The sequence below is a fragment of the Leptonychotes weddellii genome, chromosome 7 (assembly GCF_054177405.1).
Source record: "Leptonychotes weddellii isolate Sample4059 chromosome 7, ASM5417740v2, whole genome shotgun sequence".
Lineage (NCBI taxonomy): Eukaryota > Metazoa > Chordata > Mammalia > Carnivora > Phocidae > Leptonychotes > Leptonychotes weddellii.
In genome coordinates this window covers 56,212,922-56,225,852 of record NC_138375.1, presented here as the reverse complement: position 1 = coordinate 56,225,852, position 12,931 = coordinate 56,212,922, and the positions used below count along the sequence as shown (strand labels likewise).

The 12,931-nt window shown below is 50.7% G+C and overlaps 1 protein-coding gene across 2 annotated transcripts in view; it reads left to right on the top strand.

The window, feature by feature from the left end:
• Nucleotides 1-12,931, top strand: part of SH3PXD2B (SH3 and PX domains 2B) — a 109,558-nt gene that overhangs the window by 84,347 nt on the left and 12,280 nt on the right. For both annotated transcript variants that reach the window (XM_081826324.1, XM_081826323.1), the window contains 3 exons: nt 2,486-2,708; nt 4,888-4,937; nt 5,830-5,955. In XM_081826324.1, the coding sequence (XP_081682450.1) occupies nt 2,486-2,708; nt 4,888-4,937; nt 5,830-5,955 (399 nt within the window). The remainder of the gene's footprint in view (nt 1-2,485; nt 2,709-4,887; nt 4,938-5,829; nt 5,956-12,931) is intronic.

The window sequence follows — 12,931 nt, the reverse complement described above, 5'->3', positions numbered from 1 at the left end:
CTGAGACCAGTACGATGCATAACACCGCAGGGACTGTAACTCATCCTCGAGCTGATCATGTGTCCTCATCTCAGAATCCAGTAGTAAAAGCAGGAGACTGGCTTTCAAGCTCTCTGTCACAGCTCTTTCACGACGTGATGAATCAGCACCCCACGATTACATAGGGTGACCAACTCATTCTGGCCTGCCTGGCACTTTCCCAGTTTTGGTAATGAAAGTCCTCCTTGGTCACCCCAGTAGGCGGCTGTGGCCACAAGAAATTAGAGCAAGGAAAGAAGCCTGAGGTCCCTGGGACCTGGTGTCTGTGCAGCGATGTGAGGCAGGGCATTAGGGCCACTCATAGGGGGCCAAGCCCGTGGCACTTCGTTCATTCACTCAACACACACACACCAAGAATGTGTTCCGGGCCAAGCCCTATTCTGGGAGTTGGGGAGTCGACAATGAGAAAGACATAGTCGTTCACAGCAGAGGCACAGAAATCAGGCTCAGTTACGGGGCAGAGTGGTCATGTGTGGGGATCTGGAGCACCAAAGAGGGGCTCCTCAGCCCGGGGGTCAGGAAGGCTTCCTGAGAGGGGCTGCTGAGGAACTGAGGTTTGAAGCAGGAGTGGGGACAGTGACACCTAACATAAGTATAGATGGTGTAAGCTACATAACAATTATCCCAAAATTTCATGGCTGTAGAATTCAGGAGTGGTTTCACTGGGTCCCTCATGAGGTTGCGGTAGGACGTCAGTGAGGCGTGCCATCATCTGAAGGTTCAACTGAAGCTGGAAAGAGACAGAGCCCAGATTTAAACTAGTACCTTTCTCACCCAGAGCCACTCACTGCTGCATGTGTTGCTGTACTTATGGCTTTGTGACCTCAGACAGTCAACTGTTTCGTACTGAGGGCCTGGATCGGATGTAGCATGACGTTTTCCAGTGAGGACAAGATTTACTCCCTCTCAGAGGGTATTTTAAGATTGAAAGACATCAAATTCTGCAGATTCCTCTCTCCTAGAAATTGGCTTCCAGTTATAAAGGAACTTTTTGTCATCGAAACACAATGCCATTTAGTTCTTAAAGTGATTCCTGACAAGAGATTTGGCCTTGCCATGCGTCATCTCTAGTCATTTAGGTCTATTTAACTGTCCCCAAAGGCATGGGCACCTGTTTTGTGGGTCAGACCAGTGGCATGCTTGTAAATAGTTAACATCCAGTTCCCCAAGGGAATGCTGCCCTTGAGTTGTGGTGTTTGCCAATTTCTATAGGTGTAAATACTCCCATCAGGTGATTTCGGGCCATCCATGCAATGTCAGTAACTGTGGGGTTTGGAAGAGATGGACACAGTTGACTGTCACGAGCTGGTGCGAGTGGGCTCCGGTGCTCCTCTGGTCCAGCTGGACCCCTCCGGTTATGCTGTTAAACTGAGCTCCGTTGTGCAGACTTAAGTGATCATCTCACTCATTGAGTTCCTTTGGAATTCAGTGAGCTATCTGTCAGGGTCTCGGTCTCTGTGCGGTTCAGGGACCGCCAGCTGATTCTTAGCAAGCCCTGCAACCAGACCCTGACTGGCTTCGTTCCCCTCTGAAGGGAACACGCTTAATCTACTTGTTAACCCATGTGACCGGAGCCCGCCCTGCCCGTGCCAGGCTTTGTGCCAGAAGCGGGGGCTGCTGGGAAGAGGCAGCGACACGCAGAGGTTAGGAGCAGAGACTAGGTCTGAATCCATTTCTGCCGCCTCTCAGGGTTGGATGGATGAAATACGTCCCCAGCTATAAAGTGGTTGGAACAGACTGGCACACAGGAGGTGTGCCCACTAAGTGCCAGTTACCATTGTCATCATTGTCATTGCTGCAGTGACGGTAACGGGACAGCGAGCGTAGCAGGTGCTTTATGGCTGCTCGCCTTTGCCAGGCCCGTGGGCAGACTGTCCACTTGTCCTTTTATTTCTTCATTCCGTTCACTGGCCCCGAGGCTGTCGCCACACAGAGGTCGATCAGGTGCCATCTCTGCCCCAGGCCTGTGTGTTCTCACTGGGGAGACAGTGTCGCCGTGTGTCACAGGTGCTGGGGTGGTGGTGTGTGCGGGAGGCAGTGGGGCACTGTGGAGGGAGGGCTTCGTTGTCTGTGAGGTTCAGGAAAGGCTTGAGAAAGGAAATGACATTAATTAAGCAGAGCTGGGAAAGAAGAGCAGGGAGGAGAGTGGGAAGGGGCTTTCCTGACACAGGGTTTCCAAGAGCAGAGGCTGGGGAAGTGAAAGATGGTGGTGCATTTGGGAGACTACAAGCCTTACGGGGTGGGAAGGACATGGAGGTTGCTGTGAGGGATGAGGCTGGGAGGCCGGCAGAGGCCGGGTTGGAAAGGCCTTGAATGCCGAGCTGAGGGCAGCAAGGGGTATGCCAGCCTCTGGCCCATCGCTTCTGCCATCTGGGACATGAAGCACAGCTTCTTCCCAGGGGCCTGGTCGAGCAGCCTGTCCAGCATCCTTCCTCCCCCCAGGTACCAGGGCAGAGAGGGCTGGGCCCCAGCCTCCTACCTGAAGAAGAACAGTGGGGAGTCCTTACCCCCAAAGCTGGGCCCTGGCTCCTCAGCCCACAGCGGCGTCCTCGACCTGGACGGAGTTTCCCGGCAGCAGAGCTCAGTGGGCCGGGACAGGGAGCTGCTCAACAACCAGAGGGACGGCCGGTTTGAAGGCCGCCCGGTGCCCGACGGTGACATCAAGCAGAGTGAGTGATCACCCCCCGCCCCCGCAACCCCACCAAGCTCGTGCTTGGGGGGCTGTGTGCCTACTACGTGCCAGGCTCCATGCTCGGAGCTCCTCATATCCTGTAGACAGGAAATCCTAGGTAGCTTAATCTAGACCATGGTTTTCCCACCTTCTCATGGTGATCGAGAGAGCTACTGTTTCTCAAACCCTACAGTGTGTCGGGAATCTTATAATTAGTCTCACTGGCTCCTTGTAACGACTTTTGAGGGACTAAATTACTTTTGTTTTACAGATTAGGACCCAGAGACATTAGGTGGTTTGTCCAGGGCCACCCAGCTAGTAAACGGTGGGGCTGGGACTTGAACCCAGGCCCTCCTGACTCCAGTGCCTGTGCCCTCTGCATGGCCTCACTTCTGAGCCAGAAGAAGTTGACCTTGTGTTGAGTTTACTCTAACCACAGTTCTTTACCCATCTTCCTTTCCATAGCCTCCCATGTATATGTTTCTGTTTAATGTTCCCAACACACCTAAGAGTAGGCCTCCTTATTATTGTCTGCGACCTGCACGGGACCCCAGCCTCAGGCATGTGGCCCTGTCCTGGTTGGTTGCGCTTGGGGGGACGGTGGGGGGAAGGTCGAATGCTGGGATAGTCCCCTGCCTTCCCCCTGGCTAGGCTTCGGCTAGGCTTCAGCTATTTACAGTGGCTCAGAAAGCTGCTACAAGTCAGTGAATTCTTGAAACTCAAGAATTTCTCAATCCTCTGCTCAGCTGGTTTCTCAGAAGAAAACACTGACATGCCATGGTGGGGGCAGTTCTGGCGAGCCCCTGCTTTCTGTGGTTCTATCACAGACAAGAGCCCAGGAGGATTCCCATTAACACTAGAGCAAATGAGAATCTGAAACCCCACGTCTTCGTGAGGATATAGGTTCAGATGCTCGAGCAAAGATACTCCCCCTCCCCCTTCCACACACACACACCCAATAACAGGAGCTCAAATAATTTAGATGTTTGTTTCTTTCTCACAAAGTGGTCCAGCTCCATGTCCAGGGCTGCTATGGAAGCTCCATGAGTCAAGAGTCTTGTTACATGGTGTCTATCTTGTGTTGCCCTCCTCTTTCTAGTCCAAGATGGCGCCCCCCTCGTCCAGCCAATGAAAAAGGCAGGGGGAAGTAGAGGTACACACTTTGCCCTCTGTCACATCCCACTGGCCAGAACTGAGTCACAGGGCAATACCTAGCTGCAAGGGAGTCTGAGAAATGCAGCCTTTATGTAGCAGCTAAGTGTCTGGCTAAAACTCTGTTGCTATTGAATTTTTTTTTTTTTTAAAGATTTTATTTATTTGAGAGAGAGAGAATGAGAGACAGAGAGCACGAGAGGGAGGAGGGTCAGAGGGAGAAGCAGACTCCCTGCTGAGCAGGGAGCCCGATGCGGGACTCGATCCCAGGACTCCAGGATCATGACCCAAGCCGAAGGCAGTCGCCCAACCAACGGAGCCACCCAGGCGCCCTGCTATTGAATTCTAACAGAAGACAAAGGAGATGGGTATTTAAGAGATTAGCAGTCCTCTCCACGTCCCAGCTGTGAAACTAGCCGTCTGTGTGGACTCGTGCTGAGCCAGCTCATGGGGTGACACATGCTCTGCCTTGAGCCAGGAGCCTGGACCACTGCAGTCATCCTCTTGACCCTGAGACCCTGAGCAAGGGCAGCCCGATTCCGGAGCAAAAAGCCCCGATGTCCTCAGTCTGAGTCTGTTTGGTTCTGCTTATATATTGTTTAATATTGCACGCCCTGCAGGTGCCAAGCGCCTGGTACGTACTGTTGACTTTCATCTCCGCGCTGGCCCTGGGAGGCCAGCATTATCCCCTTTCTACAGATGGGGCCTGTGGGTCAGAGTCAGATGGCTGGTGGCAAGCCAGCCCCCGTGTTAATACTGAAGCCTACGCTTTTCGGCCTCCGTGGAAGGCTTCACGTGGCTCCAGCACATGGGCAGTCGTGAGGGTCCTGAGCCAAGTCTGAGCAGCCCCTTCCTGGTCAGGCTGTTCCTTCCCACGAGAAGGGTCTCAGCGGCTCACTGATACCAGCCCGGAGCGTATTGCCAGATCCTCTGCAGGACAGAACGGATCTTTCCTGGTGTCCCCCACAGGAACTGCATCTGTAGAATTCTTCACCTGTGTGCAGTAAGATCTCATCTCTTTACAGGATCGCCCAAGATGAGGCAGAGACCGCCTCCTCGCCGGGATATGACCATAGTAAGTGGGCCGCTGCTGCTGGGAAGCCAGCCCCTGACCTGAAACGGGCCCCTCACAACCACCGTGCCCTTTCCAGAGACGCTCTCTTGCCTCTCCACACAGCTGCCTCATGAAGCAGGCTGTTCGAGCGCTGGTCCCAGCCCCAGGGGAAAGGCTAGGTTCCCGGGGGGGAAGCAAGTTACCTATGGCTTTGGGACAGTTAGGTCTCAGATGTGCTCTCTGCTTCCTGAGCTCACTTTGCTTTGTCTTGGATCAAAGAAGGTAACTTGAAACCTAAGCTCGGATGATGCACAAACATTGTGTGTGGTGCCATTCTGGTAACTTACTATCATACTCCATTTTTCATTCTTCAGATACCTTTCTAACCAATACTTTGAAAAATGAGCCTTCTGCCATTTATTAAGCATCAGTTGGGTGCCATGCAATGTACTGGGTGCTTCATGACATTAACTTATTGAATGCTTATAGTGACCCACCAGGTAGATCCCCATTCTACAGGAGATAAAACAGAGGCTCCAGAAGGGAAGTGATTTGCCCAAAGGCGCACAGCACACATAAGCAGTATTTCCAACCCAGATGGGTCTGACCTGCAAATCTGTGTTCTTTCCACAACCCTTGCTGCCTCTTGAGTTCAGAGACTATTGTCCTGCCTCAGATTTTCACGATTGTCAGTAAGTGTCCCATGGTTCTCCTCACTCAGAAGGTGGTGGGCCAGTGACCCATCTAGGAGATGATGATCTGAGTGGTCCTCTGTGTTTTGTCCCTTAGAATCCAAATGGGTCCAGCAGCACCCCTCAAGGGTGATTGTGTGCCCCAGTCCCTTAGCACCTCCCCCCTTCAGCCAATGGTAACAGATTTACCCCGGACTTAGCACTGTGTTTAATTGTGCCAGCCTCGTGGTCTCAACCTGCCCAAGCCTCCCATTCCACCCCAAGTGGAGGAAGAGTATTACACCATTGCTGAATTCCAGACAACCATCCCTGATGGCATCAGCTTCCAGGCAGGTCTGAAGGTCGAGGTGAGTGGACCTGGTGTCCCTTTGCCTACTTGTGATCCTTGAGCCATGGCACCACCTCCTGCTTCTCTCATTTCTCTCCTCTCACCTCCTACTTCTTCCTTCCTCCTTCCTTCCTTTTTTTCTTTCCTTTCTTTCTTTCTTTTCTTTCCTTCCTTCTTCCTCTCCCTTTCCTTCCTTCTTCCTCTCCCTTTCCTTCCTTCCTTCCTTCCTTCCTTCCTTCCTTCCTTCCTTCCTTCTTTGCTTCCTTCTTTCCTTCCATTCTTTGTGACAGCTTTACTGAGGTATAATTCACACCATGCAATTCACTGATTTAAATTATACAATCCAGTGGTTTCTGGTCTATTTAGAGTTGTGCAGCCGTCACCACGTTCAGTGTTAGAACATTTTCATCACCTGAAAAAGAAACCCTGTACACATTTACTGTCACTCCCTGTTTCCCCTCAGTCCCTCCCAGCCCCCCTGCCCCCAGCCCTAGGCAACCACTAATCTGCTTTCTCTCTATATAGCTTTGCCTGTTGTGGACATTTCATGTAAGTGGAATCATATACTGTGGGATCTTTTGTGACTGCCTCGTATTCTGTTTTTATCACCACCTACTTCCCTTCTTGCTTCTCTCTCTCCTTTTCTTCCCACTCCTTTGCTGGTCTGCTCCGTTCCTGCACAAAGGCCAACGTAAATCCTTTCTCCCCTTCCATTTCTTTTCTTTCCTCATGGAGTTAGAGGCTGTTTCCCGTGTTTCCTGGAGAGCCTGTAAGTAATGGTGGAGCAATTAGGGGCCAGGCACTGAACTGAGCACTTCACATACAGCCTCTCTCTTAATCTTTTACTCTTGCGAGGCAGGACCATTAACAATCCCCATTTTTCAGATGAGGAAGCTTTGGCTCAGGAAGAAAGGTGCTGTCCAAAATCACACAGCTAAAACGTGGCAGAACCAGGATTTGAACCCATGTCTGTCTCCAGATTTGAACCAGGAGTGTTAACATCCTATTGTTATTGATCTGCTGGACATTTGGGAACTCCAGGAGGGTGGAGACCGTATCTGTTTTTCTACTCCTGTATCCTTACAGCCAGCACAGTGCTTGGAAGAAATATTGTTGAACTGATGAAAATTTGTCTGCCCACTAGCCTCCTGCTTAACACTCAGAAGGCCAGCGAGTGTCTTCTTCGTTCTTGCCCATAGCCCTAGCATCCGGGTTGGTCCACAGTAGGTGCCTAGTAAACCGTTGCTGTAGGAATGAATGTTGGGATGATTGAAGGAAATAAGGAGTAAATGGATGACTGTTATCAGTGCATAAGTGTGGTATGCCCTGAGGGTCTTTAATCACTCTCTTAAGAGATCTGCAAAGCGCCCACTGTTTTCCCTCCAGCCCTGACACCTCCTGCCTCTCTCTCTTTCCCATCGCACCCTCTTTCCCATCGTGCCCTGGGCCAGCTGCCCAGTCAGCTCAGCAGAAGGTAGCTTCCTAAAGGTGTATCCTGGGCCTCATCACCATTGATTCTGCCCAGGTCTCTCCAGAAGCTTGTCCCCAAGCCAAGTGTCTTTCAACCCATTGAAGGAGGGCCGTCTGCAGGGACGTTTAAAGAGCTTGAGCTAAAGTCTCTCAAACTAATTTTTATAAAATGTAAATCCCAATCTATGTAGATAGACTGAGGGGAAAGCAGAAATACCCACAAAGCTCTAAAAGGGTGTTTCTCCTGCCCTTTCTTTTTTCCATCCTGACCCTCCCAACTTCAGATCTACAGAGAGAACTCACAAGGCATCTTGCTTGTGCTACAAGATCATTCTATGCCCAGGTCCCCCATTTTGCTGCCGTAAAACTTATACATCCAATTCTCACGTGAAACATGTGACTTCTCCCTAATATCTTTTCACCTCTAAGACCTTCCTCCAAACAAAGTCTGTTCCCGTTGCTTTTCTGCGATCCCCGCTGGTCAAGCTGGCCCTTCCCCAGCTCTCTCTACCAGGAATGACCTTGCTTTAACCCAGCTCCTAGCACTCCACCTGCCTTCTCATAGAAGGCACTCAAGGTCATTTTTTGAATTGAACTTGGCATCTCAAAATCCAACTTACTCTTCAAATCCCTACTTCTTCTGCGAAGCCTCCCCTGATTCACATTGGTTTCCCTGCCCTGCCCCGTATGGCTTCTCTGGGGCCGTATATCTCAGTCTTTAGTTGAAGGCAATCCCTCACTTCTGTACAGTCTTTCTTTCTTTTTTAAGATTTTATTTATTTGAGAGAGAGAGAGGAAGAAAGCACAAATAGAGGGGAGGGGCAGAGGGAGAGAGAGAAGCAGGATCCCCGCGGAGCAAGGAGCCCCATGTGGGGCTCAATCCCAGGACCCCGGGATCATGACCTGAGCCGAAGGCAGACACTTAACCGACTGAGCCACCCAGGCGCCCCCTGTACATGCTTTCTTGACATCATAAGAAGTGAGTGTGGTTTTCCCCTCCTTCTTCAGTGATGTTTTGGGTTTTGTCTTTCAAATTGAAAGTCCTCTTCCCTTGGCACTTTGAACAGAGTGCTCTGTTCTCTTCTCACATCTAGTGCTACTACCTACCTAATGCTTCTTGTCTTGTTCGGTATCTGTCCTTTCTCCGATTTTCTCAGGAGTTCCTCATTATCTTTAATAAGCTGGAATTTCACTAAAGTGTGTCTCTTTTTATCCTGCTCAGCACGTGGTGGGCCTTTTTGATCTAGGCCTCAGGAGATCTTCCCAGAGAATTCCCCATTTTTACTTTTTTAAATATTGCGTCCCTTCACTCTCTTTATTCTTTCCTCCCGGGGCAGTTATGATTACACAGCTGTGCGACCTTCTGGCCCTACTCTCCACGTCTCTTAACTTTTCTTTCACATTCTCCATCTCCGTGCCTTTGTGCTGCATTCCTGGAGCATTCTGCTTCACCTTCTAGCTCCTTAGTTGGCTCTTTAACAGTTGGGTTCGTCACTGATTTTACCTCAGCAATTGTAATTTCCATGTCCGAGAGCTCTTACCGATTCCTCTTCCAGGTCGCTTGCTCTTGTTTCAGCATAGCCTGTTCTTTTATGAATGTGATGCCCTTCCGTACCTTTCTAAGGGTACTAAGTATGTTGAATTTAAGGTCCTATTATTATAGCCCATTACCTCTTTTCTCAGTTGTACATCCTTTGCTGCGGCGTCGGTGTTTATCTAGGTTCTTCTCATGGCGTTAGTACCGGCCTTGGGCTGCGCAAGACGAGGCAGCAGTCAGACAGCCCAGCTGGGGCGTGTACACAAGGTGCTAGGCACCTGCCAGGGGTTTCAGCGCCAGGTGGGGGGCTCCTGAGCCAGCCACTGAACGGTGTTGGGTGTCTCTGATCCAAGCTCCCACATTCACTGCATGCACTTGTGAGCAATCGCCGTCTTTCTTCTGCCTGCCCTATAAGAATGGGATAAGGGGCATGAGAGGTCACCCAGCCTGGCTGCGTCTGCCATGGTGTGTCAGTTCATTCCCTGTCACTTGCTCCTGTACCTCGCTATACCCAGGTTCCACCACCTTGAAGTCCGGGGGGGCCTCAGCCCTCCTCCACCTTCTGTAGCAGGTACCCCTGCAGCGGTCCTGGGCCACACAGCCTCCCTCTGCTGCTTCTCTCCATCTGTGAGTGCTCACAAGTCCTGGTCCACTAACTTCCCCCGCCCCACCTCCTCCTTCTGAGCTGGGCTCTGTATTCATTTATTTCCCTGGATTTGTTAGATAAAAGGGAAGCTGCTATTCACTCTATCTCTCACGTTGAAACCAGAAGTCCACCTTGGATAGCATAAAGGTTTGGTTTGTTTTTTTTCCCTCAGAGCAGTGAAAAACTCGATAAAACTACCTTGTCCTTTAAGCATTTTGTACAAACCCACCGTTGTTCCAAGCATGCTGGCAATCTGAACATTTGCCGATAGGCACCACTACTCCCTGGCTCAGAATGTTCTGAAATCAGCCAAGGGCAGCTCAGGATGTCGTCGACAATGCACTGAAGCCGCGGGCTGAGTCTGCATGCAGCAGTTCATGGGTCCCTGGGGCTTTCTGGGGGTGTTGGGAGCCTCCCTCCTGGCCCCACCCCCACTTCAACTAGAATCAGTCCCCTTTTTTATTTCTGGCTTTATCTGATCTGTCTTTGCTAAAGCTAATCCAATAAAAAAGCTCACATAGCCAACATTCTTTTAACTGAACCTTGAAAACTTCTCTGCTGATTGTTCCATGATGTCAGCCTATGGTTCTGCCAGTGGTAGCTTGAGGGACCCAAGTGGGACGTAGTTGCCACTAAAGTTTTTGGCTTTACCAGGGCGCCTGGGTGGCTCAGTCGGTTAAGTGGCTGCTTTCGGCTCAGGCCATGATCCCAGGGTCCTGGGATCAAGCCCCGCATCGGGCTTTCTTGCTCAGCAGAGAGCTTGCTTCTCCCTCTCCCTCTGCCTGCCTGCCTCTCCCCCTGCTTGTGCTCTCTCTCACACTATCTCTGTCTCTGTGTCAGATAAACAAAAAATAAAATCTTTAAAAAACATAAAAATAAAGATTTTGGCTTTACCAAGTATTCTTCTCTCATGAGCAATTCTGTACTTGCTAATATTTTCCTTTTTTCCACTTTTGATTCCTGGTTCATTTCAATGTCATCATAACCTTCAGAGTTCTTTAATGGGGCCACTGTGGTCTAACAGTGCAGCTGCTGGGAGTACCTTAGTTCCCTACCTGGTCTGTGTATGGTCAAGACATGTGTTGATGATAATGATGACGAGGCTTGTATAGAAACCCTCTGTGCCAGGTGCTGTACCTACTTGAGAACTAGTCTTCACAGAAGTCCCAAGAGGTTGATATCTTTAGCCCATTTTACAGATGTACCTGAGACAAAGCCCATTGCCCAGGGTTCTATAGCTAGTAAGCTGTGGAGCTGGAATTTGAACCCAGGTCTCTGTGGTTTTAAAGCCCAGGCTCTTTTCCTTCCCCTCCATTCTTGTGATTTGGCATTTGCTTTTATTGATAATAGTTCTTGGCTTCTCTCTAGTAAATGAAAACTCCCATAAATTGTGATCAAGAACACAAATGTTTGGAGCTTCTGCCGTAGTATTTGCATAGAGTGTAAGCTTAGCAAATCCCCATTCATATATTTCCCTGTGATTATTGTCCTATTTTCATTTTCTCACATACGCAGAGTTGAACTTGTGGCTGTGCCGATAGTAACTTATAGGCCCAGAATCACTTTGTTACCAGAGCTACCGAGTGTGGTGAGACATCACGTAAAGGGCTTGCGTTTATCAGTACCCTTTCTGGGAAACACCTGTTACGTGCATCCTGCCTTGTCAGTGATCTGCACTGTAGTTTAATAATGGGGAACATTTACCTTTCAGCATGTATCGAGGGCTGTTGTCTGCGTTAGCTTATGTGGTCATCGTGAAAATCCTGCAAGTGGGTGTTACTGTTCTCACCAGCCTCCCCATCTCGGGCTGTGGGATCTCAGGCACGCGGCTTGCGCAGGGCCATGCAGGCAACAAAAGGTGGAGCCAGGACTAGAACCCAGGTTGCAGGCCCCAGAGCTCAGCCTCTGCTTCCTGCGCTGGGTCTGTGGCTGCCACTCCTCTCAGGCTGGGCTGGGCGGGGCGGAGGGAAGCAGTGGCAGGACCTCACTCGAGGCCCCCTTCGCCCCCTGCACTTCCCCACCTCAAGCACGGCTCCTCCCCCGGCAGGTCCCCTTGCCCGGGCATGGTCGAGGAGTGGTAAAGGCTCGGACTCTGGAACCTACCGACCCGCCTTTGACCCCCACCTCCACCGTTAACCTTCCACATGACCCTCTGCCAGTTCCTCAGTTGTCCTGAGGCTCAGTTCTGCATCTGTAAAATGGGATGATAATCCCCATCTCATAAGGCCGTTGCAAGCATTCATCAGACCTCGTAGGCATGGGGCCCGCCAGGGAATCGCGGTGTATTTGCTCCGGCTGCTGTCATGAAATGGCGTAGGCTGGCCAGTTTAAACAACGGATATATTTCCTCACGGCTTTGGAGGCTGGAAGTCCAAGGTCAAAGTGGCAGCAGGTTTGTTTTCTCAGAGGCCTCTGGCCTTGGCTTAGAGGCAGCTGTCTTCTTGCTGTGTTCACACGTGGTCGTCCCTCATTCTGAATGTTCTCTGGGTCCTAATCTCTTCTTATGAGCACACCAGTCATGTTAGCTCGGGGCCCACCCAGATGACCTCATTTTGATTTAATTACCTCTGAAAAGGTTCTTTCTCCACATACAGTCACATTCTAAGATACGGGAGTTAGGGCTTCAACATACGAATTTGAAGGGGACACAGTTCAGCCCATAACATGCGAGAGACACACCTTTCGGGCACTTTAGCTGTACAGTACTGAACAAAGAGGAGACGGGAAACGTGAGACCTTAAATTCCGTGGCTGACTCCGCCCACTGTTCCATTCAGTGGGTGTATATCCCAGAGGGAGAAGGAGATAAGATGAAAGTTTCTTTTGCCCTCATCAGCAGGGGTTCCCTCTATCTAAACCCGAGCTGAATGTTATGCCCATGTTTAAGGGCATGCATTTTTGGTACTGCGTGGCCTCTGAACACCAGCCAGCTGCATCATCTGGTGCTCAACGGAAAGAGCCACAATCAAGGCTAGCTTTGGCTGTGTGGATTTTGCCTTGTACTTCTTTAGAAACGTAGCTGACACTGCTGGTGGCCTGCCCTGCATCCCGACCCACCCGAGTTGACCTGCAGCTGCACACGGGTCCCTGTATCAGACAGCCTCCCATCTCCTCCACCTGCCTGAAGGCACCTGCCCAGAAAGGCCAGGGGGATTAATGCCCCAGGGCGGCTGGGGACTAGGAATTGGGAGGTAAACGGCCCCAACCCCCAGTTGGGATGAGTCTGCGTGGTCTCAAAGGGTCCCTGGCTGATTAAGTCCCAGTGGCCCAGAACAATAACTTCATAATTGGCTCTCTCTTTCCCATTTCTTTACTTGCGCTTCTTGAAATCCCCTCTCAAATT